Source organism: Ornithorhynchus anatinus, chromosome 14 (genome assembly GCF_004115215.2).
Source record: "Ornithorhynchus anatinus isolate Pmale09 chromosome 14, mOrnAna1.pri.v4, whole genome shotgun sequence".
Classification (NCBI taxonomy): Eukaryota; Metazoa; Chordata; class Mammalia; order Monotremata; family Ornithorhynchidae; genus Ornithorhynchus; species Ornithorhynchus anatinus.
The window spans coordinates 10,969,213-10,994,190 of NC_041741.1; the positions used below are offsets into that span (position 1 = coordinate 10,969,213).

A 24,978-nucleotide genomic window follows, 5' to 3' on the forward strand; every position below is an offset into this window, starting at 1 on the left:
AATGGAAATTAAGACTGTGAACGTTTTGAGGAACAGGAAGCGTTTCCAATCCAATTATCTTGTATCTCTCTTAGTGCTTAGTACAGTGCTTGGCACAGAGTAAACACTTAACAAATACCATAAAACACCCCCAAAAAACCAACTCCACAATGGACTGCTGTGTGACCTTGGGCAGTTCCCTTAACCTTTCTATGCCTCAATTTCCTTATTTGTGATATAACTGATATAAAAGTCCTTTGGGAAAGAAAAAAAGTGCTGTGCCAATTCATGGTATTGTTAGGCATGCCTGTGGCTATTCGTATTTATTTGGCACCTTAAGACTGGCACATTTATCAACGAAACCATTCTAAAGAGTGCACTCCCTGTTCCCCACCTAAACAATGCTGGGCCTAGCTTGAAGCGAGGGCTTCCTAGTCACCCTCAATCCGGTGACCCCACCGAAGCTGCAAGGAGAAAGAAAAAACTTCCCCCAGGGCCAACAGCTCCAAAACATCTGACAAAAAAGCCTAAATGAGGAGCAGTATCAGTAGCCCAAACTGTCAGGCTCGAGAGAGTCACTGCAGCCACCCCCAGCCCACTCAGCTGTACCCAAGTCCAGGAAAACAGACCTTACAAGGGACACAGAAATGACAGTCTTCCCAATTACACTCCTGGCAAAACACATAAACCCTGAGCCATCAGGGACGGGTAGTTGATAGGAGAAGCCAGAAGAAGCCACAAGAGCCTGTATCTGGAGAGGCTGCTCTTAGAGGCATAGCAACTATCCTTCTGGTCATTCCACTACCAGAGGCCTCTTCTTCCTGAACACATCGAGAGCAAACAAATTCAGGCACTTCCCAGAGTCCTTTGCTAAGTCTTTTTTGCTCTCCAAAAATTTTGATCCAGGGAGTTTACAAGTCTCTTATTAAATCAGTGGTGTTTACTGAGTGACTACTGAGTACTAAACACTGTTCTAATTGCGTAGGAGAAGACAATAATAGCAAGGCAGACAGTCTCTGCCCTCAAGGAACAACCAATCTAATGGGAAGACAGAAGCAAGAAGATAAACAAGGATATAACAGGAAAAAGTGGAAAAATGTCAGGTTGAAATGGTGGAACAAATGATTTAGCTTTGTGGCCAGTCTGAGCTCACTTTTACCCTTTGACACCCAGTTGCCAGGATGGGCAGATGCCCTTTGGATCAGATGAGTGACCACCCCCCTACCCCTCTTCTTGATCCCAACCGCCACCTAGAGCTACCAGTGACCACAGTGTTACAATTACTGTCCCCATGATTTTCTCTCTGATTAGTTTTTATGTGCGTCTCAAAGACAAGACTGCAAGAAGCTCAAATTCCTATGTCACATAGAAAGGAGCCAAAAAAAGGGTTGACGTGGTCCAAAAAGTAGAAATATTGGCTAAGACTGCAGAGAGAGAAGGTTTATCATCTGTGACCAGGGCTGAGAGCCTCAATGCATTGACTGTGGAAGGCAAAAATGAAAGCGATTGCTTCTGCAAATGATGATGATGGTATTTGTTAAGTGCTTACTATGGGCCGAGCACTGTTCTAAATGAGCCCAAAAGGTACTTAAAATGTCATTCTGTTCCCTTGGTATTATCATGGAAAGGTGAATGTGCTGAGCAGATGGATTGGTGGCAAAAAAATCCAGAGTTTCCAGGGATTTGAGAGAAAGCTGACCGTGAATGATCACTTCAGACAGAATGCTGCTGTCTCTTGAAGAAACTGAATGAGTCCTCTCCAAAGCTCTTACTGAGATTTTAGAGCTGAAATGAACTGAAGAAAATCTGGATTCGATCAATTAAGAAGGCCATCTGGTGAGTTGGAAGAACCAAATCCAAACTTGGTATCTTTTACATTCTGTCAGTTTGCAAGGTGTTTCTTCTAAAATATAGCCACTGGGGAAACTAAGGCCTGACTTTATTATTAGTGTTATTGAATTGCTCTTTGTTCACTCTCTCGGGGTAGCCTCTTGCCTATGTAAAATTGGGCTGATCTCATTTTATGTAAATGATTTTTTCAGTGACCTCAAAAATGACACTTCCAACCCCAAGAAAATTTTTCCTGAAACACTATTTTTTTATGGTATTTGTTAAGAGCTTACTATGTATCAAACCAATGTTCTAAGCCCTGGAGTAGATATAAGTTAATCAGGTGGGACACAGTCCCTGTCCTACATGGGGATCACAGTTTGTGTAGGAGGGAGAACAGGTATGGAATCCCCACTTTAAGTTGAAGAAACTGAGGCACACAGAAGTTAGGTGGCTTTACCAAGGTCACGTAGCAGGTAAGTGGCCATGCTGAGATTAGAACCCAAGTCCTCTGAGTCCCAAGCCCTTGCTCTTTCCACTAGGCCATGCTGCTTACAACTGGGTCAATCAGTGTTCTTTATTGTATTCACCGTGTGCCAAGCATTGTGCTAATCGCTTGAGAAATTGCAATATGATAGAATTGGAACACACAATCCCTGCCCATATGACTTTGCTGGAACGATATCATTTTAGTCCCCCAAAAATCTGACCTTCCAGTGTCAGAGTATGCATGTTTTTACAATTTGCTTGTAACTACAGCAGTTTCTGAACTCTGCCCCTTGTTCATTCATTCAGTCGTATTTATTGAGCACTTACTGTGTGCAGAGCACTGTACTAAGCGCTTGGACAGTACAATTTGGCAACAGAAACAATCCCTCCCCAACAACAGGCACACCCAGTGAGTACAGTTTTTTAGGGCAGTAATCATGGCTCACCAAGTAGCAACTACATTTGTATAATGTTTTCATGCAAGGATCTCAGTGAACTTTCTGGTGGATTCTCAGTTTGTTCTTTCACCTGTTGCAACTGTATATGCACAGGATCCCATCTGACTTTGAAGTTGTAGGACAGTCGGGCGGGTAGCTCCATCTCCCCAGGGCGGGTAGCTCCATCTCCCCCAACGGGAGCTGGAATATTCCCAGGATCCCAGCTCTCTGAGGGGAACTTCCAGCCACAAGATTTCGGGATTGGGGAATGCTCTGTATGACATCATTCGGGGGGGGGGGGGGGAATTTCGAGCCAGGCCAGATGGTGCTGTGGCTCCCTCCCTCCACCCTTTTTAAAGGTACCCAAAATACAGTTTTGCAGCGTGTGCTCCTTGTGGTCAGGGGACCCATCGCTTTTTTTCTGTCCTTTCCTCGACACAAGCTAATTGGGTTGGTTACAGTCCCTGCCCCACATCGGGCTCCCAGGCAACTGAGGCACGGAAAAGTGAAGTGACTCGCTCAAGGTCACACAGCATACAGGTAGCAGGCCAGGATTAGAAGCAGCATGGCTCAGCGGAAAGAGCCCAGGCTTGGGAGTCAGAGGTCATGGGTTCGAATTCCGCTCTACCATTTGTCAGCTGTGTGACTGTGGGCAAGTCACTTCACTTTTCTGTGCCTCAGTTCCCTCATCTGTAAAATGGGGATTAAGACTGTGAGCCTCCCGTGGGACAACCTAATTACCCTGTACCTATCCTAGCGCTTAGAACAGTGCTCTGCACATAATAAGCGCTTAACAAATACCATTATTATTTGTATTATTATTATTATAACCCGTAAATTCTGAATCTAAAACCTCTGCTGCCCTCCCTGCCGCAGCCCCCTCGCCCGCCTCGGAGCTTTCCCCACCTACTCCTTCCTTCCCTCGGATTTATGGAGCGCTCACTGTGTGCAGAGCACTGGACACAGTAGTCACTGAACAAATCATTTACACAAAATGAGATCAGCCTAATTTTACATAGGCAAGAGGCTACCTCGAGAGAGTGAACATAGAGCAATTCAATAACACTAATAATAAAGTCAGGCCTTAGTTTCCCCAGGGGCTATATTTTAGAAGAAACACCTTGCACGAGAGAAAGGGAGGGAGGAAGGGAGTGTCCCTTTTCCCCGGGCCCGCCCCCGGGCCCGCCCCCAGCCCCCCGGGCCCACGTGCTTGGGGCGGCCTTTATAGCCGGAGCCGCCGCCGACATCCCTGCCTTCGTGCTCTGCACTCTGCACCGTGCGCTCTGCACCCTGCGCTGCGCTGGCCGCGACACCCCCGGACCCCGACCACCGACCTCCCACCCCGCCTTCAGACACCAGGTGAAGCCGCAGCCGGTGCCAGGTCTCTCCCCCCCGGGGGTCTCTCCCCCCAGTGGTCTCTCTCCCTCCCCGGGGCTTCTCCCCTCTAGGGGCCTCTCCTCCCCGGGGTCTCCCCTCCTGGGGGGTCTCTCTCCCTCGGGTGTCTCCCCTTCGGGTCTCTCTTCCTCCAGGGGTCTCTCTCCCTCCGGGGGTCTCTCTCCCCCGAGTCTCTCTCCCTCAGGGGTCTCTGTCTCCCCTCTAGGAGTCTCTCTCCCCCCCCCCCCCGGTCTCTCTCCCTCCAGTGGTCTCTTTCCCCTGGGTCTTTCCCCCCGGCCGGGGGTCTCCTATCCCAACCCCCCTGGGTGTCCCGGCCTGGGTGTCCGTGGGGCTGGGGGTTTGTCTCAGCATGGACGCCCCCCGAGGAGGGGATGGGGGGAAGCCCAGCCCAGTCCTGGCGCGTCAGTCCTCCCGCTCTGTGCCCCTCTGCCCTCTGCCCAGGTTGGAGGCCCTGGCAGCACCATGCCCCCCGCTTGGACCGGCCTGCTCTGCCTCGGTGGGTATCCCTCACCCCTCGGTGCCCGCCCCTCCCTCCCCCCCAACTTCCCGGGGTCCCCCTCCCCTGGGATCCTCCTCCCCCAGGGTCCCCCCTGGCCCCAGCCCCTGAGCCCGGCCCTTGTCCCGGCCCAGGTGTGTGTTGGCTGCAGGCAGGACCCGTCAGCGGCGACCACCCTGGTGAGTGCGGTCAGGGGATGGGGGCGGGGGGCTCCCCACACCCTCCAGGCCGTGCCGTGCCAACCTCTCCCCGAGCGTTGCCAGCCACTCAATACTCAACTGCCCTCTTCGCCCCCTGGCCAGGGCCTGGGAGGGCAGGAAGGCGGCGGCTGGGCCCAGACTTCCCAACCAAGGGGATGGGTGAGGGGTAGGGATCTTTGGGGATGGGGAGGGGGTTCACCATTTTCCACCTGCCCCAACCCCCAGCCCATCCCCGAGCCCGGGGAGGCTTTGTGGCCACGTGCTTCAGAAAGTTCTGCCTTTAAGGATGGGAAGAGAGAAGTTGTGAGCACCCCTCTAGATGCCTCCGAAGAGAGAAGTTTGGCCGGGTCCTGGACAACGCCTGTGTGTTTGTGATGGTGGGGAGAAGGAAGGGGGCTATCCCTCTTTCCACCTTCCTTCTGCCCCAAGCCCTTCATGATTGTGAACTTGGGAGGTTTGGGTTTGCCCTTCTAGAGGTAGAAAATGAGGTCAGGATCGGTCAAGGCCGATCTGACCGGGCAGCCGAGCATCACCCTTCCCGTTGGTTCGGACTTTGCAGCGTCTTCACCTTCCTCCCCAGCCTCAGTTTTCCTAGCTGTAAAATGGGCAGGGAGATCCTGAACTCAGTGTGACCTTACCTGCCGTCATTGGAGGGAACGATGGGGAGGGAAGAGGGTAGGCAATGGAGAGATCTAGTCTTTGGAAGTACAGGATTGTACTCTTTCCAAGCTGTTAGTACAAGACTTAGTACAACACCGTTGCATTTATAGACCTGCTGGAGGGGTGGAATGAGACTATATGCCACAGCACCAATTTATATGCTAGTGACTGTTCAGATTGAATGCACCTCTCAATCTCAAGGCCCAGACCCCTTTGAGAGGAGCCAGTCCTGAACTTTGAACAAGCATGTGTGGGTCCTCAGAGGAAAGCAGTGTTCTAAAAATCAATTAATCTTATTTCTGCAGGGCTTACTTAGTGCAGAGCATCTGTACTAAGCTCTTGAGGGGAATATAGTCCAACAGAATTAGCAGACATGTTCCCTGCCCATAACAAACTTAAAGTCTAGAGGGGGAGTTTTATAGGCTAGATGGGGAGGTCTTGTCTTGCAAGGTCTTGTCAGGGGAATGCAAACTATAGGTCACTGGGCCCTGTCCTCTCTAGTCAGTGATAGAGGTGGTGGAGCAGGAGCTGGACTAGAATGTCTGAGTGAAAATGCCCCATTTTTATCCCAAACTACACCAGCCCAATTGGCCATTTTCTCTCATCTGGGCAGTAAAATGGCTTAGTGGTTTTTTTTGCTGGTGGCCTCGGATTCCACTTCCTAGTTCCTCTCCCACTTGGATATTCTCCCACTTCATCATGAAGAACCAGACAGGGCTCCCCTCACTGAATTTCTCAATGGAAATTTCACTTTTTCTTCTAAAAATCTTCAGGTCCATTTTCAACAGTCTATTTTAGTGGCATGGAGGAAAGAGAAATGGTATATCACAAGCAACATTCACTTTTCCCTTCATGTGTGCTCGTGGTGGAAGACGATGTTAAAAGGTCACTTTCTGCCCTGAACTGCTTTGGAAAAAAAAGTTTTATTTCTGTAAAGATGGATGAGAGAGATTTCCTTTACTGAAATTATGTTCAATGTGATTTTCTCTTCACTGTTCACTTTGATCTTAAATTTTGCCACACTTGCAGAACCGTATGATCCAAAGCTGTATCAGAGAGCTGGCTGGGCTCTCATCCGGCCGGCCCACTTTCTCTCTCCAGAAATGGGAACTTGGAATATCACTCACGTATCTGCTCCATCAGTCGGGCTTACAAAACGAGGTGGGAGAGAGCCTGTGACTTTTCCCAGGCCTCTGGGAGAGAGATTGGTGGACTGGTGTATTTGTGTGGGGTTGGAGGCGGTGGAAGATGTTGAGGTTTTACCCTCTTCTTTCTCTCCAGCTCCGATAGCCATCACGTGCTTCACAAGAGGACTCGACATCAGGATGGAGAGAGCTGACGTCCTCTGCCCCGGGGGCTGTCCTCTCCGGGATTTCTACGTCTTCGGGAACACGGTGTACGCGTCCCTCTCCAGCGTTTGCGGAGCTGCTATTCACAAGTAAGGCCCGCCTCGGAGGACACGCAGTGAGCCGCCCAGTGTGGCTGTCTCCTGTGAGCTCGCTTCGTCTCTCTTCAGTGCCCGGGAAGCAGCATAGCCTAGTGGCTAGAGCACAGGCCTGGGAGTGGGAGTCAGAAGGTCAAGGGTTCTAATCCCGGCTCCACCGCTTGTCTGCTCTGTGACCTTGGGCAAGTCATTTCACTTCTCTGTGCCTCAGTTACTTCATCTGTAAAATGGGGACTAAGACTGTGAGTCCCATGTGGGACAGGTACTGCGTCCAACCTGATTTGCTTCTGTCCACCCCAGTGCTTGGCATTTAGTAAGCGCGTGGAAAGAGCACGGGCTTTGGTGTCGTAGGTCATGGGTTTGAATCCCGGCTCTGCCACTTGTCAGCTGTGTGACTGTGGGCAAGTCACTTAACTTCTCTGTGCCTCAGTTACCTCATCTGTAAAATGGCGATTAAGACTGTGAGCCCCACGTGGGACAACCTGATTCCCCTGTGTCTACCCCAGCGCTTAGAACAGTGCTCTGCACATAGTAAGCGCTTAACAAATACCAACATTACCACAAATGCTAATTGTTATTAACTTCCCCAACCACCCATTTGGCCCATCCATTTTGGAGGCCTCCCTCAATAATCCTCAAACGCTTTTTGGCAAGTTTCACTATAACCCATCTTGGCTGGCATTCTTTCAAAGTAAGATAGGTTCTTCTGTAGCCGGGTGGGAGGGCCGGCTTTGGACGAGAATTAAGTGGGGCAGTTGGTGCAGGGCTCCCTGGCAGGAAGGTGACGGCAGCAGGGTCCCGGGAAGGCAGGGATTAAAACTCCCACAGTGGCACCTTTGTGAACAGACACCTGGGAGAGGCCAGAAGGGGCAGGGATCGGGTACCAATTCTATTGTACTGTACTTTTCCAAGTGCTTAGGATAGTGCTCTGCACACAGTAAATGTGCAGCCAATACCATTGATTGATCAGGTCAGGGGTCTCCCAGAGAAATGCTCTAGGTTCAGGCGTTCAATCGTATTTCTGCGTGTATCGTGTTACCCTGCATGCATTCTGAGTGCATCATGTTAATCTGCATGCATATGGAACAGGACGGGGCTACTAGACGTTTGGAGCCAGCCCTCGGGGGAGCAGCCCGCTTGGAGAAGAGTCCAGTGGGCCTGGGCTAGGCCTCAGTAGAGCTGAGGGGTTGTGGCCGCTGCTTTTCCCGGGTGGATGGTGAGGCTGCTTAGAGTGGTCGTCGAGCTCAGGAGGGGAGGCAGCTAGGAGAACGGACCCCTGGTGGATCAGCCACTTGGAATCATAGCAGCAGCGGACATAGGCTCGTGAGCGGTAGGATCCCGGGACGGTTTTCCCCACATTGATTCGGGGCTCCGTGGCTCCAGGACAGTACGATGTGACTGCCCTGTCCCTCCCCCGGCACCCTCGTGAGGTAGGGGGCCCCTGGGCTCACCTTTGCCTGCAGCCACAGCCGCTGTTGCTCTGTTGTAGGGGGGTGATCAGCAGTTCTGGAGGAGCAGTGCGCTTCTACGGTCTCCCTGGGCGAGAAAACTACTCCTCCGTCAACGCCAATGGCATCCAGTCTCAGATGCTCACACGCTGGTCCTCCTCTTTCACCATAACAGGTAAGCGCCCTCTGGTTGCATTTTACAAAAACTTTCCCGAGACCTTTCCGGGCCAAGTGCAGGGATTTGGGTTTCAAGCCAAGGTGATAATCTCTTGTATTTGTTGACTTTCCTTTAACATGAAAGACCGTATCTATCCTCCCAGAGTCCCTGGAAGGGAGGGAGAGGCAGGTGCTCTTCTTCCCACTTTACAGATAAGGCAGTTGAGGCCCAGAGAGGTTAAAGTGATCTGCTCAAGGTCACACAGCAGGCCAAAGGCAGTTCCAGTACTGGGCCCCAGGCCTCCTGACTCACAGATCCTTGTTCTCTCCACTGAGCCACACTGCCCCTCTTCCAGCTTTTACGCTCACATCATTTGCTTCGCCACCGAAAGGTTGGCCGGTTGGTGGAGTGGGGAGTTTAGGAGGCACGAAGGGTGCTATCGGGTCATTCAGGAGGCAGGCTAGGGGTCATCTACCACAGTATCACTCTGAACACTCTGCCTCGTAGCCCAGGGGACAGCAGCGCGAGGCAGCAGTGAATGCTGACATATAGCGTAGCCAGAGGTGGTGCGCTGCCGGCATCCACCACCTCCCACAGGCCTGGTCAGGGAATAGTTGGTGGGTTGACCCGAACCATCCAGTTTCCCTCCCGTGCTGGGGAGCACACACAGCCTTTCCTCGTTTGTTTACAGAGACTCAAACTCGAGCCCTGGAGGCCACTGGCCGGGCGCCAGCCACAGCACGCCCTGCTACAGGTAGGAAGGCCGATCCCGACTCCCTGCCCCCATCTGGGCCGGAGCAACAGCCAGGAAAGGTGGAGCGATTCCGTCGGCACGGAGTTGCTCGTTCCTGCGATTAGGAGGGTGTCTTGCTCGACCCAGGGGTGGTCTTTTTGCTTCCCTGCGTTCAGCCGGCCTTCCCTCCGCTAGCCAGCTCTCTGCTGCGTTTCAGGGAAACGACTGAAGAAAACCTCAGAGAAAAAGATGGGAAACAAAGGTAAGGTTCAAAATGGCCAGGGGAGGCATGGGAGTCAGGGGGCTTGCCAGGCCCTGCCTGGTAGGCCCGGCCGCGCGCTCTGACCTCCTGACTCTCCCTAGACTGTAAGGCGGACATCGCTTTCCTGATTGATGGTAGCTACAACATCGGCCAGCGCAGATTTAACCTGCAGAAGAATTTTGTGGGGAAGGTGGCTGTGATGTTGGGAATCGGGACAGAAGGACCGCACGTGGGGCTGGTGCAAGCCAGGTTCAGTATCTGCCCTTCTCAAAGGCAGGGGCGGGGCTGGGGCGGAGTGGTAGCGGTGCGGGGGACAGAAAGACCATGACTGCTTTTTGGGCAAATTTGATTTCACTAATAGAAAGTAGGAGTTCAGAGAGCTCAAGAAATGTCTATCAGTCAGTCTCTGTCACTCAGCCTTTCAGTTGGTCTCGGCTTCTCGATCTCTCTCACCTTCCCAAGGGTCCAGGGAGACTATATTTCCCTGTCCCATTTCACAAACGAAGAAATCGAGGACTGCTCCCACTCCCTGCGCCCGACCCCAGTCAGCCTGCCTCGAACCCGATCGCCGAATTTGAAGTTGCAGGTTCCGGGTCTGGGGTTGGGTTGGGCCGTTCAGGACTGTGACCCCGGGTGGGACGGGAGGCCTCCCTAAGAAGACGCCGCTTCTCTGGAAACTGGGTTGGGTGGTCCCTGCCGGCGACCCCCAACAAACTCCCTCACACCATCCCCGTCGCAAGCTGGCAGTAATTCTGGTTTTCCTCTTCATCAGCGAACATCCCAAAATTGAGTTTTCCCTGAAGAACTTCACATCTACCAAGGATGTTTTATTTGCTATAAAGGAGATCGGCTTCCGTGGGGGCAACTCCAATACAGGTGAGAGGCGTCCTGGGTGGGGAGCATGGAGTTGGGGGAGGCCCGGGTTCTGGCCTGTGGGCCGCCTCTTGGTTTGGGCCACGCAATCTGTGCTGGTTGGCTTTCCCACAGCGAGCTGGCAGGCAGTTACCAGAGAACTCTGTTTTGCCCCGTGGGAGTCTTCCCTCCGCACTCTATCTAGGACGCCGTTAGGGAACTAGGGGACATGGATGTGGAAATGGGGATACAAGGGGATGCGGTGTTGGACGAAATGTGATTATGCAGGGGCAGCCTCAGACACAGTGAGTATGATAAGTTTTCCTCAGCGAAGGAACTGCAGGGAAGCTGATGTGGAGCAGTGGCATTGGCAAGAACAAGAAGTGAGTAGGCCGGCAGTGGGTGGGAAGGGGACAGGTCTCCTGTTTATGAAGAAAGGGTGGGGGTGCAGAAGCATCTGACTGGCCCAGATGCTAGATTGTGAGCCAGTCAGGGGGGCCAGGGATGGCATAGTCCCTATCCAAGGAGTTTCCCCAGTGCTTAGAAGTGTGTTTGACCCAGTGCGGGTGCTCCATAAATACTCCTGAGTGGATGGATGATAGAGGCTAGGCCAGGTGACCTGGACTTTCCTGCAGCAGCGGGCAGGATTGAGACCTGGTGAGGTCGGCCCCAGGAGCCATTCCGGTGGGGGCCCCCCAGCACGCTCTCCTCCCGTCCGAACCCAGGAAAGGCCTTGAAGCATACGGCCCAGAGGTTCTTCTCGGCCGACAGCGGCGTGAGGAAGGGGATCCCGAAGGTGGCGGTGGTGTTCATCGACGGCTGGCCCTCGGACGACATTGAGGAAGCTGGCATCGTGGCCCGAGAGTTTGGCGTGAACGTGTTCGTCGTGTCTGTGGCCAAACCCACCGCTGAGGAGCTGGGGATGGTGCAGGATGTGAGCTTTGTGGACAAGGTAAGGAGTGGGGCGTTCCTCGGGGGTGGGGGGACGGCTAACCTCTCCTCGGTGCTCGACATGTCGGTGAGTTAAAGAGTCAATGGTATTTATCGAATGCTTACTGTGTGTGGAGCTCGGGAGAGTAAACAGAGTAAGTAGATTTAAATCCCTGTACTCAAGGAGCTTGCAGTCACGATGGGAAGGGACAGACACTGAAAATAGATAACAGGTAGGGGGAGGCAACTGAGAATAAGGATATCATTATCATCAGTGGTGTGGTACTAAATCCCTGGGAGAGGAGAAGATAGTAGAGGAGGTGATCTTATTCCTTGCCCACTCATCAGAAGGCTCCTTGAGGGCAGGGATCCATTTCCACCAACTCTGTTGTATTTTACTCTGCCAAGAGCTTAGTACAGCGCTGTGCACAAAGTAAGCACTCAATAAATGTCACTGTTGGACTGTACTCTCTCCCAAGCGCTAGTCCAATGCTTTGCACACAGTAAGCTCTCCGGAAATACTGTCGATCTCCGTTCCAGATGGCGACTGGGGGCAGAGCCCAGTACTCTGTGCGGAGTCCCTGCCCTCGAGGACCATTCGCCGTGATCCTTTCCCGTCGGTTTTTCCGGCCGACAGGCTGAGCGGCCGCTCTCGGGGTTTCCACACTCACATCGCTCTCTCTTCCCCAGGCCGTCTGCCAGAACAACGGCTTCTTCTCCTACCACATTCCCACCTGGTTCGGCACCACCAAGTTTGTGAAGCCCCTGGTGCAGAAGCTGTGCACCCACGAGCAGATGATGTGCAGCAAGACTTGCTACAACTCCGTCAACATCGCCTTCCTGATCGACGGCTCCAGCAGCGTTGGCGACAGCAACTTCCGGCTCATGCTCGACTTCGTCGCCCGCGTGGTGGAGACGTTCGAGATCTCCGACATCGGCACCAAGGTGGCGGCCGTGCAGTTCACCTACGACCAGCGGACGGAGTTCAGCTTCACGGACTACACCACCAAGGAGAACGTCCTGGCCGTGATCCGGCAGATCCGCTACATGAGCGGGGGCACCGCCACCGGGGACGCCGTCGCCTTCACGGTCAGAAACGTGTTCGGCCCCTTGAGGGACAGCCCCAACAAAAACTTCCTGGTGGTCCTCACCGACGGGCAGTCCTATGACGACGTCCGGGGCCCTGCGGCCGCCGCCCACAAGGCAGGTCAGTTCTGTGCCTTCCGAGGGGGTGGGGGGAACTGGTCCTTGTAATAATAACAACAACAACAATAATTGTGATATTTGCTAAGCGCTTACTCTGGGCCGGGCACTCTAATAAGCACTGGGGTGGATACAAGCAAATCGGGTTGTATGGGGCTCATGGTCTCAATCCCCACTTTACAGATGAGGTAACTGAGGTCCAGAGAAATTAAATGGTTTGCCCAAGGCCACACAGCAGACAAGTGGTGGAGCAGGGATTAGAACCCATGACCTTCTGACTCCCAGACCTGTGTTCTATCCATTACAACTTGCTGGCTTCCTGCCAGGGCAGAACGACTGCATTAAATCTCTGGGGGTACGGGGGGCAACCTATCAGCCAAGGCCCCTGCCCTCACGTTAACCGCACCCAGGGAGGCAGTGTGGCTTAGTGGGAAGAGTACTGGGCCGGAAGTCACAAGACCCGAGTTGTAGTCCTGGCTCTGCCACTTGCTGCTGTGTGTCGTCGGGCAAGTTACTGAACTTTGCTGGGCCTGTTTTCTCACCTGTAAAAGGGAGAGGAAATACCTCTTCTCCCTTCCTCAGACTGTGACGGAAGGTGACCGATCTGATTATCTTGTGTCGACCTCAGTGCACCGCAGCACAGTGCTCGGCACATGAACACAATTACTGTTACTATTACTGATCATGCAGGCTCTGATGCTGTGAGGCTTGGGGTCATGGTACGAGGAAAAGATAAACAGCAGGCAAGTGGCAGAGCTGGGATTAGAACCCAGGTCCTCTACTTCCCAGGCCAGTGCTCTTTCCAATTGATCACGCTGCTTCTCTAGGGCAAAGGTGGAGTGCTGCAGGAAAGTTACTTCACTTCTCTGTGCCTCAATTCTTCTGTTCCTACTTAGGCTGTGAGCCCATGTACGAAACGGACTGTGTCAAACAATTCACTTGTACCTACTCCAGTGCTTACAACAGGGTTTGACATATAGTAAGCACTTAACAAATACCAGAAAATAGAGGGTGGGGAGAGGTTGTAAGCCTACTCTGGGAGCTTCTCCCGGAGGAACCAACCCACCTAACAGACCGGAGGTGTGCTCCCAACCGCTTCTCCAGAGAGCCTTCCCTGTTAGCCCCCTTCCACCTCACCAGGAAAAAGCTCCTCTTTTTTGATGGTATTTGTTAAGTATTTACTCTGTCAAATGCTGTTCTAAGCTCTGGTAATAATGTTGGTATTTGTTAAGCGCTTACTATGTGCCGAGCACTGTTCTAAGCGCTGGGGTAGACATAGGGGAATCAGGTTGTCCCACGTGGGGCTCACAGTCTTAATCCCCATTTTACAGATGAGGGAACTGAGGCACAGAGAAGTTAAGTGACTTGCCCACAGTCACACAGCCGACAAGTGGCAGAGCTGGGATTCGAACTCATGAGCCCTGACTCCAAAGCCTGTGCTCTTTCCACTGAGCCATGCTGCTTCTCTGGCCCACTCCAGCCCTTAGTACAATGCCTGGCACATAGTAAGCGCTTAAATACCACAGTTATTATTGTTATATTAATCAGGGCTCTGCCAATTGCTTGCTGTGTGACCTTAGGAAAGAAATTTAACTTGTCTTTGTTTCCTCAAGTGTAAAATGGGGTTTTTTTTCCTACTACTTAGCCTGTGAGCCCCATGTGGGACAGGCACCATGTCCAACTTAATCTGTATCTACCCCAGCAGCTTAGAACAGTGCTTGACCCACAATAAGCGCTTAACTACCATGATAATTATCTTGCCTAGTCCCTAATCTGTCCACTGTTGAGTGCTCAATAAATACTATTGATTGAAAAAACAGCAGCTGAGCTATTGAGCCCCAGGAACAGAGCGTAGATATCCTCAGCGGGGAGGGTATCACACAAGCTTCTTTTTGAGACTCATTCATTCAATAGTATTTATTGAGCACTTACTATGTGCAGAGCACTGTAGTAAGCACTTGGAAAGTACAACCATGAGACAAAACGACTGTTCCCTGATTGGCTCAAAGGAGCTGACAGACATTTTCCTGTTAGGTATCACCGTGTTCTCCATCGGCATGGCCTGGGCCCCTCTGGATGACCTGAAGGACATGGCATCCGAACCCAAGGAGTCCCACACTTTCTTTACCCGAGAGTTCGCCGGCCTGGAACAGATTGTGACCGATGTCATCAGAGGCATCTGTAGAGATTTCGTGGACTCCAGACAGTAAAGGTGACATTTAGTTGAGAGTAAGAGAAAGCCTCTTTAGTGCTCTGCTCTTTTAATGCAAACCAAAGGCATTATTCTACAGATGGTAGCACCTCCCAGTTTGGGTCCAATTGATATTCGCCATGTAAATCTTTAACCTTGTGGGTTGTAATTTTGGCATGCTCGATTCAGCTCCTGTGGGTTAATACGATCCAAAGCTTAAAACCACAAGGAGTTTATTTTCTGAAGGAAATAGCGAAAAATAGCTACTGCCGGCCATCTTTCTTGTCCTTACAGAGGGGACAGAAAAATCTGTTTGATTAGTTTGTTGCAAATAAGTTTTCCCCCGATCCCAGATGAGTCCTGGTAAACTACAGCTAGTTCCTGCAATAGTTGGCAACTCGGTGAAAGGTAATGTAGATTAAGGGTCCCCAAGCCTTCATCTACGACCAAAGTCAAAACTCTCTCCTTCAATCTATTGTATTTGAGTGCGTTCTGTGTGCAGAGCACTGCAGAACTGAATATAACCAAGTTGTTGGACACGTGCCCTGCCCACAAAGGCTTAGTCTCCTTCAGACAAGCTGGCCATTTCTTGGGGAGAGAGCACTGGAAAAAACACCCATCCTTCTGTGGACACCTTAGAGCAAAGTTCCTTTGTAACTGTATACATGTTAGAAACAGTCTATCTGACCTGTCTTTCAATAGCTTTTTGGTATTTTTCTTTAAAATGGAGTCGCTGGCACCGAGGACCTGTTAGTCATTCTAAATGGTTATAAAATGCTATAAGGGATCCTATTTATCAAGCTTTATGTAGGGTATTTTTGTAATAACTTATGACTGGCTACATATACTGAATATGGATGTTGGACTGCTTTGTATTTTTGTACTTATAGCCTTAATTTTTTACTGGTGGAGACATTTGGCTATTGAAAATTTATCAAGTTCAGGAGAAAGTTTCTACCTGTATCCAAAGATTTAGCTTTCAAACTTATAAGAATGTGCTGCGAAATAACTTTAGACGTGACGGCAATCAGCTAGTTTAGCATTTTATGTCAGAGCTGCTTTGAGTCATGGGTAAGGGACACGGCTGACATCAATAAAACAAAGGTTTGTAAAGATGAAAGGACCAGTTATTTAGTTTTTTTTCAACTTTCAGAAATGTTTAACTGGAGATGGAAGCACTAGGAAAGTTTATTAGTGACGGGACAGTCTGAGCAGTTAAAACTTCCCAGGGGCCGGCGGTGCTCTTTTCATGCTTCATTTCAGGGCAAGAGTGGTAGCAGCTCCCAGTTTGGGTACTGTCAGAGTTGTTATCCAGGGGTGTGGGGACTCGGAGGATAAAGACAAAGGGAGAAGATAATGGAAATTCTAACAGCAGGTGCCTACGGGAGCTATTATCTCCTCTCACCAATTCGGGTTACACTCTATCCCCCAGACCAAATATTGAGATGTTTGGTTGGAGTTGAGCAGTGCTGGGAATGAAGCTGAATGGGTGGTGAAGGTAAGGAGGAAGAAGGAATTTGAGATAAAACCTTGGGGGCAAAGGGGCAAAGTTTCTTTTTTTTAAAAAAAAAAACTAAAGCCTCTAGTTACTTCTGGTAAATTAACTTCACATTCCCTCGATTAAATAATTCCCATTTGAGTTCTATTTTGTGAAGAACTAGCACTGGCGGAGGGCCGAAAATGAACTACTCCCAATTTACCAGTTGAAGCGTAAGTACCATTTAAAAGTCAATATATTATATTAATGTTTTCGGCTTTCTTACAAGACTGATTCTAAGAGAAATGTCAGCCGGCTATCAGGTACCTCTTCTCCAGGGGCAGACAGCTCGTGATGAGAACCTCAAGTCAATTGGAAGAGTTTCTGGGAACTGTTTTATGATTAATTCTTGATTACAAGTGATTAATCTGTGAGGAGAGTGCAACAGTAAAAAAAAATATATGTGGGATGTTAGAGAAAGCAAGAATTGAACATGGAGTGTTTCCAATCCCATGGCCTAGAATTCAGCCTGTCCTCCCTGAGAGCAGTCTGTTTTTTAAACATTTAAACACTTACTATATGTTGGTATTGTACTAAGTGCTGGGGTACAGACAAGTTAATGAGGTTGGACACAGTCCACATCCCACATGGGGCTTAGAGTCTGAATCCCCATTTTCCAGATGAGGTAACTGAGGCCTAGAGAAGTACAGTGCTTTGTCCAAAGGTGCCCAGCAGACAAATGGCAGAGCCCAAATTAGGATCCGGGTCCCCTGAATTAGAACTGGGCGAGTGCTCTTCACCCTAGGGCCACAGTCTCCTTCCCAAACTCACTGGGTTTAAATTTTGGCTGCTGGGCAGATGCATTATCCAGCACAGGTGAATTTACCACCGTCCCTCCTCTAATAAGGGGGACAGTGGTAAATTCAAGGGTTCCAGGCCACGACATTCATTAGCTCCCGGTCATTACCAAGCTGGCGGGTAGGGTCTGCACTGTAAACTGCAACCATCTTCTACAGGGCCCAGGCTTCACTCCACTGTCAGCAGAGATACCCTTTAGGATAAAGAACTCATCCGGGATCCTAACTCTCTCTCGACTCCCCGGAACGGCCCAACCGTGTTAAGACTTGAGAGAGGCAGGGCGGGAGAGTGATACATGAGTGAAAAAACAAACAAGTATACTCATTTTTACCCATTTCAATTTTAATACAATTCCAGAAAGGGTAAGTGTTATGCATTGCAATGTTTAACAATCACATTTCATTTAAGCAGTAACGCAGCAGTCTGGAAAAGCTGCCAGAAATAATGTTTGGCTTCAGAAAAGGCGATTATGAAATTACTTCCAGGAAAAAATTCAAAATCACACCCTCTTATCTGTTGATTAGTTGAATGCTTTAGATTGGAAGAAACAAAAAGTGCAAAATAGCTGACTGTATTTCTGAAAACTGTTTTAGTGTCCTACAAGCAGTTATTGAAAGCCTCACCTGGATCTGAATGGTAGAGAATTAAGTTCCCCATCGTCTGTTTTATACAAGAGTTACTGCAGCACATTTTCAACATGACATTGCTAAAAAAAAAAGTTAATTGCTAAGTAAGATTATACGATCCATTGTGCAAGTCACTTTTCTTAGTGTTGCCATCCTCTTGGGATTCCACTTCCAAAAAAAAAAAACAAAAAAAGGCAAGCCATGAGACCCTCTGGGGCCAAACAGGATGAATCACAAGGTATTACATTCGGCACCACCTTTAAGAACGACCCCTCATGCTTGGGAACAGTGTGGAGGGACAACCTCAAAGAGCACCCAGAGTGAGGGCTTCCGGGAGCAGGGAGGAGCGAGGAATACCAGATGACAAATGTTCTGGTTTGGCTCAGATTCCCACTGCATCACTAGCTCTTCTCACCAGCATTCTTTAAAATTAAAAGGAGGGACAGGGGGAGAGAGTCTGTCAACTCTATCGCATTTTCCTCTCCCGAGCACTTAGCCTAGTGCTCTGCACACGGTAAGTGCACAATAAACACCACCGATGAATTGACAGTGCCAATCACTAAGTTCTTTTTCCTACAGAAAAACCGGGGACTGTAGAAGGCCGGCTGAGATGAAGTCCATCTGGGAAGGGGGTTCTCAAAAGCGGTGCCAATTGTATTATCTGTTAGAAATTAACATTGTCGGGATATCAACGAGCAATCGCAAATTTAAAAGCAATCATTATTTCTACGGCATAAAACGGTGGAATCTCTAAGAAATTCTAGCTCCGTTTCCTAATCCAATGAGAAGAAAATATTACACGTGGTAGCAGTTCAACACAAAAGAATGTAGCCAACAGTAACATACAGGTACGCCATTTAATATTTATTATATGCATTTTATATACATTTTTTTGACAGCTGTACTTTTGCTATGTGGTACAATCTTAAAAACCTGCCGATTCATAGTCTGTAAAACAAAAACCTTACAAAACTCATCAAAACGCGCAAACTGATCAGAAAAGTTTTGTGGAAGACTAGAAAAAATACTTTGTCTTAACCATGCAGCACACGAACAAAACCTTTAGGTACACCATAAACTTAAGCACATCTGAAGAAATAAAAGCAGGGTTAACTAGTCCACACACAGCAGAGTTATGAATCCTGAATTCAACTACTTTTGTATCCTACTGGAAACGCAAAGAAAACATTTTCACTCCAAATGTTTTTTTAAGCAAGGTTGGTTTTTCTGGAATCACGGACAACCCAGGTGCGTAACCGGAGAACCGAAAACCCGGTCGGTAACGTTAAACTACCCTATGCTCCATTTTTAGTCCATTTTAGACTGTTCTAAAGAGTGCCACGATAGATATACAGGGCCCTTTAGCACACTACATAGAGGATATAAAGACCAACAAAAGTGAAATAAATAACAAGAGGCCATTAGCAAGATGGGTAATCCTTGATAAATAAACTTGTAAATACAGTAAGATGTACAAAATATCACATAGTGATAGGATGCCAGGATTAATTTTTTTTTCCAAGAGTTCATTGGGGCCCATAAGCCCTTCTTCTCATTTTAACATACTTTCTTTACTAAAAGTCCTTTATTTGAGAAGAGTTATGTGATGAGGAAGATGAATTAGCATCCTTACAGAGGGACTTGGCTGAGCTGATTTAGGCAAAAGAAGGGAAGAGTGTGGTTACACGGCAGCGGGGCAGTGAGATCTCTGTTTTGGGGTTCTATAATGCAGAAAAAACATCATCCATACAATCTTGAGCACTGTTGTGACAGGCTAAATATATAAAAAGACTTATAAAAACTAGAATTTTATCCAAACATTTTGTGCAACTAATGCTAAAATATTTTAAGTTAAATTTCCTTTTTTTTTTTTTTTTTTAAAGCAAAATAAGTTTCAAAGGGAATCTGGGGCATTCAACCGAGAAACAGAAGATCACTAAGAGATGAAAAGACAGCGCCTCCTGGAGCTCACCCCTCCCTCCCCCTCGAGAGCACCACATTCCTAACCCTAAGGCAGCACACAGAGCCCAAAATCAGTCTTTTGTAAGATCAGACTCCACGTTTGCTTAAAGACACCTAAAGAACAGGCATTTGCTCAGTTCGTATCCAGTCAAGGCTACAAATACTGGTTCCTCCCCCGCCCCCTCCCAGCCCCTCCCCGCCCCCACGCCCCAAATACAGTAATTACAGTTGAATGAATGAGCCTGACATTATTCAAAACGTGGTGATTTTCACCAACTTAAACCTGCCCCGGTAGCCTTCGCCGGGCAGATCCCGTGTAGTGTCTTCTCAGTAACCTCAATGATGGCAGTGATGCATTCCTCCCTTTTCTGTCCACACAGACCTGCTCTGAGGATGCAGGTTTCTCTTGTGTCAGACAAACACTTTGGCAAGGGCGTCAGCTCCTGCACTGGCGATGTATGCTTTCGACGGATGGAAAGCGACGTCGTAAATGGATTCATCCAATTTCTTCCTGTGGGCCGTTATTTCTTGCACACAGGTCTTGCTGTCTAAATTCCACAGTCTAATGGAACAGTCGTGGCCTGCGTCGGAACAGAAATTCAGTTTAGCGATGCGACCCCCGTGGACGAACGTTCCAATTCATAAAAAAGGTCCAACTTACTTCCAGACATCAGATAGATTCCGTTGGGATCGACAGCGAGGCTTGTGACAGCATCCAAATGAGCCACCATAGAATGGATCGTTTTACCTACGGAACACACACAGAACAGGGGAATTAAGGGTAGGAGCTGAGACCAATTCGTCGGTGGGAATCCAGCACCAAAACTCTTTGTCCGGCTAGCCAGCCCCCTGCCTCAGTTGTCAGGAAGGCCAAGCTGGACATGGGGCCTAAACCAGCCTTTTATCCAACAGGTCTCCAAGGATAAAATGCAGCCAGAGGAAGAGCTGAAGTCACAAAGGTAACAGCCCCAGAGAGAGAACACAAAGGTTCAGATTCTTGCACCTATATACACCAGGTATTTCACTTACAATAACAATGGTATTCATTAAGCGCTTACTATGTGCCAAGCACTGTTCTTGCACTTGTCGGGAACTGTGCAGACCAGTTGCCCAGTCGGGAGTAAGGGGTAACCCCCTCAATACAGGAATTGATGATCCAAAAATAGTCCAGAAGGACCCATCCCCTCATACAAGCCCAAATATTCAGTGGCAGCCAGAAAGGTCAACCAGATCTAGCTATCAGCAGTACTCTTATCTTTCACTTAGGAATTGAAGAAATAAGTCCAGCTTGTTAAACCAGACATCATTAAATTATTCTGAGGTGCCATGACAGTCAACAATTCAAACCTGCTACTCACATTCGTTATGTCAAAATGCTAAAAAAAAAACCCAACACGATCTGAGCTATTACAGTGACTGACATTGGCGTATTTGAGTGCTTACTGTGTGCATGGCATCCAACTAAGCACTTGGGAAGAATAGAGTTGGTAAATGCAGTTCCTGCCTCCACAGAGGTCCCACTTTACAGGGTATGCAGGTTAATATAAATTAGGGAAATGTAGGCCAGTGCTGTGGGGCTGAGGGTGGGGTGACTATCAAGTGCCTAAAAGTACAGCCCAAGTACACCTGCAAAACTAGACAAGAAAACACCTTAGGCAAGGAAAAACAAGGACTCCTCTCTCATTCTCAGATTTGAGAAGATCAGAGTATGGCATGGTAAATAAAGTGTTCTAAGAAAAACTTTAAAGGATGATATTTTCAAAAGAAATACCAAGAGCCATGTCACCTTGCTTAAAAAAAAGGAAGATTACACTTCAAAAAGCCCGGTAACAACTCTGTGCACTCTAAAATTCTTACCCGTTTTATTGTCAAAAAACTTGATGTGTCTGTCTTCATGAGCTGTAATTGTAACAGGAAGCGTAGGATGACTCACTACCCTGTTAATGTGATTATTTGATTGTAAACCTGAAAAGGTAAAGAAAAAGCAGATGATGGCACTGGACAATTTGTAAGCCTGTTTTATTTAAATTCTATTTTTCTTGCTTAAATGACCAGGTCTTATTACCAGTCTGAAAGCAGTCTTCAGCAATATGCAGAAAAGAAGCTCTGAGCTGAAGCCAGGCCTCTCTTCAAAAGAGCAGAAAAATCACCTTTGAGAAACGCAGCCTGGCCACCAGCTGGGTTTCCATGGGTCAACGGCAGCAACTTGGCTTGCGGAACTGCCGACCTGGTAGCTGAATAAACGTGATAGGGTCTGCCTCCTAACCCCTGTCGGCCAATCGTTTACTGCAGGAGCCACTGAGATGCACCATTATGGATACGAGACAGCCTGGATGATCCTGCACCATCACATGTTAAAGAAGTCCAGGGGAAGCTTTTACGCACACTAGACCGAAAACATCTTTTCAATCACAGGTAGGGAGGCTCTCTTGGTAGGGAAATAGGGATGGTGGGATTCCAAAGTACAGGAAACTACACCAAGTTCACCACAGTCCTGATTCCACTATCACCAGTGTCTAGAGACAGCAGCTTGAAACTGTCCAGGTACAGCACCCAAGAGGGGTATACACTTTGCTCTCTCTTCAGAAAGAAGGAATGATGAAAACTCTATGTTCCCATTTCTTATTTCTGCCACCCCTCCAAAAAAGTCTTTAAGATATTTGAAAGAGCTGGAAATATTTACCAGGTCATGACATGCTTATGAATGCCACAACAATACCAGTATTGGTTGTGGACTTTGGGAAAATCCTTCTGCAAACACCAACTCAGACATCCCAGAAAATTACTCTGACCCCCAAACTTGCAATTCCCATCACCATCAGGTCTCACTGACCTTGCTGGATCTCAGGTGCTCATAAAAACAATAGACTGATTGAATACTTTTCAGATTACATAAAAAGCTATAGTAACTCATTTTCCTAATTGCCTTTTCCTTCCTTGGTTTGAGAGCCTTGTTCTATTTCCCATTCCTAACACTTTCTACTGCAAAATGATCTCTGAATATCTCTGAACACAATTCCTCAATTGATTGTATTTATTAAGTGCTTACTGTGTGCCTGTACTAGGTGCTTGGGAGAGTACAACATAAGAGTTAGTAGACACATTCCCTTAGCACACTGGGCTTTCAGAGCACGCTCTCCGGTGCTGTCATCCCCTACCCAGAGAGGGGGGTTTCTGCTGCAGACAGTCCCAGAGAGACCAAGGCACACCGTGGCTCAGTGGAAAGAGCATGGGCTTTGGAGTCAGAGGTCATGGGTTCGAATTCCAGCTCGGCCACTTGTCAGCTGTGTGACTGTGGGCAAGTCACTTAACTTCTCTGGGGCTCAGTTCCCTCATCTGTAAAATGGGGATTAAGACTGAGAGCCCCACATGGGACAAACTGATTCCCCTGCATCCACCCCAGCGCTTAGAACAGTGCTCGGCACATAGTAAGCACTTAACAAATACCAACATTATTATTATTATTACTCTCCATCCCCGACAGTCCCTCTGCACCAGGACCGGCCAGAACTGATCTGAACCCAAATGGTTTTGGGTGGGTGTCGAGCACCCCCTGATCTTTCCTCCCCTTTCGTTTCCAGGGCTTCAGGCTGGGGTGGTACTTTTTTTTTTCCATGTGCTGCTGCTGTTAAGGCTATATCTGCCAGAAGCGCTGTGCACCCCCACCTCGCCCCTCAGGTGTGATGGTACCTCACAGAAGTACACTCGAACTCCCTGCCATTTTGGCCTTGGATAACATCCAACCTGCTGCCTTGCTGGAGCCCAGGACTAGGTTCTTCTGTGCTGGCCTCCAGGGTCCCTTCTGACTTAGCCCTCCCTCTGCAGAAATGTCTGCTACCTCCAAGCCCTACTAATGGCGGGGAAGGGGGTAAGGAGGGGTGGGGGGAAGAGTGTGTAGTGAGAAGGGGTACAGAACCAACCTCAATCCAGCTGACCAGTGGCAGATAGCAGCCCACAGATGGGGCAGTGTGACTCTAATGCTGTCTGAGAGGTGGAGAGAAAAACTGCCTAGGGCATTGAATGGGCAGAGGAGGAAACGGCCCCAAATGAGATCTCTTCTTTCTCAGATTAAGCTGGTTTTCATCCCCAATTCTCAGGTTACAGAAATACACTTTGTCAAAAGCCTAAATACCCAATTTAAATTTTTTCTAAAACCTGGGAGCCCAGATTAGGAATTTTTTTCCACTTCCCAGGAACCAGCCCTTTTCTCCCCAATGTATTCTTAGATTATGAGCCCCGATGTGGGTCAAAGACCTTCACCCTAATTTGCCCTCCACTGTACTAGTCCATATAGAGGGGATAAACCCACAACACGGACAGTACAGAAGCCAACACAAAATAGATTTCATCTTCACTGGACTGCTACCTAATGGCCCTTTCTAAAACTCCCTCTTGGGCTATAAAGTTTGAGAACAGTTCTGTTCAATCAAGTGCACAAGTTAACCAGTGAAACTGCCTTGGATCCGTTAGGGAGAGGATAGAGAATCTATCCTTTGGAGAACAGCAACGATCTCTCACAAACTTACCAGAGTCTATGTGTGACGAAAGCATGACCACAGACTGTGACGTTTCTAAATCGTAGATGACTGTGCTGCCAGTGTTGAAGGAGGTCACCATATGAGCAGGATCACAGCCTATGAAGTCAACAGACGTGGGTACTCCATGTGCTGAAAGATTAAAGGTGGAGAAAAAGGATTATGGGAGCAGCCAGAACCCAGCAGAGAAAAGTAGCATTCACAGATCATAAAGCCATCAGATAGTCACAACAAGCTGAGTGACTGCTCAGACTAAAACCACAGAGAGTCTGTGGAGAATTTAGTAGTAGTAGTAATAGTATTTATTCGTCTCAAACTGTAAGCTCATTATGGGCAGGGAATGTACCATGCCTGCCAACTCTGTTGTATTATACTTTCCCAAACACTTAGTACGGTACTCTGCATAGTAAGCGCTCAATAAATGCCATAAATGCCATTGACTGATTATTTATTAGGCTCCTGAGAAGCTTACTGGCCTTCTCTCTTCTCTATTTGCATAGCTCTTTCTCTGTTTTCAGTTTTGTTTTTCAGATTCCCCAGAACCTCTTCTTCACTTTCTCGCCTTTCGAGAGCCTTGCATTTGTCAGTCTTGTTGGCAGCTGGGAGCCAGCTTTAGACAATCCCCAAACATCCCTTATATATAAAACGAACTGGCCCTAAAATGACTAACTCAATTATAATTTGCTTATATCCTAGGGAAGAACAGCAAGGAATTTGGGACTAGCCCACTTATGTGCTTAGTCTAACATCACAGATAAATCCCACTGTTGAAGGACACACTTACCCTCTCCAAAAATCTTTCCTCTGGAAAGCG

The 24,978-nt window shown here is 48.6% G+C and overlaps 2 protein-coding genes and 1 long non-coding RNA gene across 8 annotated transcripts in view; 2 read left to right on the forward strand and 1 right to left on the reverse strand.

Moving 5' to 3' along the window:
* The first annotated feature begins 3,962 nt into the window (after window positions 1–3,962).
* On the forward strand, window positions 3,963–15,826 carry COCH (cochlin). 2 transcript variants are annotated; one of them, XM_007662659.3, is made up of 12 exons: window positions 3,963–4,094; window positions 4,572–4,626; window positions 4,761–4,805; window positions 6,768–6,924; window positions 8,420–8,553; window positions 9,227–9,289; window positions 9,486–9,530; window positions 9,632–9,779; window positions 10,303–10,406; window positions 11,108–11,334; window positions 12,003–12,519; window positions 14,550–15,826. In XM_007662659.3, the coding sequence occupies exons 2-12, from the start codon at window positions 4,593–4,595 to the stop codon at window positions 14,723–14,725; spliced, it is 1,650 nt and encodes a 549-aa protein (XP_007660849.1). In that variant the 5' UTR covers window positions 3,963–4,094; window positions 4,572–4,592; the 3' UTR covers window positions 14,726–15,826. The 2 variants fall into 2 exon arrangements, with proteins under 2 accessions (XP_007660849.1, XP_007660854.1); XM_007662664.3 differs by lacking the exon at window positions 4,761–4,805.
* A 4,188-nt stretch (window positions 15,827–20,014) lies between these two features.
* STRN3 (striatin 3) overlaps window positions 20,015–24,978 on the reverse strand; it is a 64,546-nt gene continuing 59,582 nt past the window's right edge. For all 5 annotated transcript variants that reach the window (XM_029079400.2, XM_029079399.2, XM_029079401.2 and 2 more), the window contains 4 exons: window positions 24,156–24,296; window positions 21,487–21,594; window positions 20,291–20,377; window positions 20,015–20,210 (listed from right to left, as the gene is read on the reverse strand). In XM_029079400.2, the coding sequence (XP_028935233.1) occupies window positions 20,041–20,210; window positions 20,291–20,377; window positions 21,487–21,594; window positions 24,156–24,296 (506 nt within the window). In that variant the 3' untranslated portion in view covers window positions 20,015–20,040. The remainder of the gene's footprint in view (window positions 20,211–20,290; window positions 20,378–21,486; window positions 21,595–24,155; window positions 24,297–24,978) is intronic.
* LOC114816676 lies at window positions 20,308–22,547 on the forward strand. Its single transcript, XR_003764479.1, has 3 exons — window positions 20,308–20,410; window positions 20,542–20,645; window positions 21,685–22,547. It is a non-coding gene; the product is annotated as an uncharacterized LOC114816676 (long non-coding RNA).

Bases quoted from the DNA above. Each gene is read 5' to 3' on its own strand.
- COCH (XM_007662659.3), top strand. From the start codon at position 4,593: ATGCCCCCCGCTTGGACCGGCCTGCTCTGCCTCG. The intron at 4,806-6,767 runs GTGAGTGCGGTC...CTTTCTCTCCAG, and splicing joins CGTCAGCGGCGACCACCCTG to CTCCGATAGCCATCACGTGC. The intron at 9,780-10,302 runs GTTCAGTATCTG...CCTCTTCATCAG, and splicing joins GTGGGGCTGGTGCAAGCCAG to CGAACATCCCAAAATTGAGT.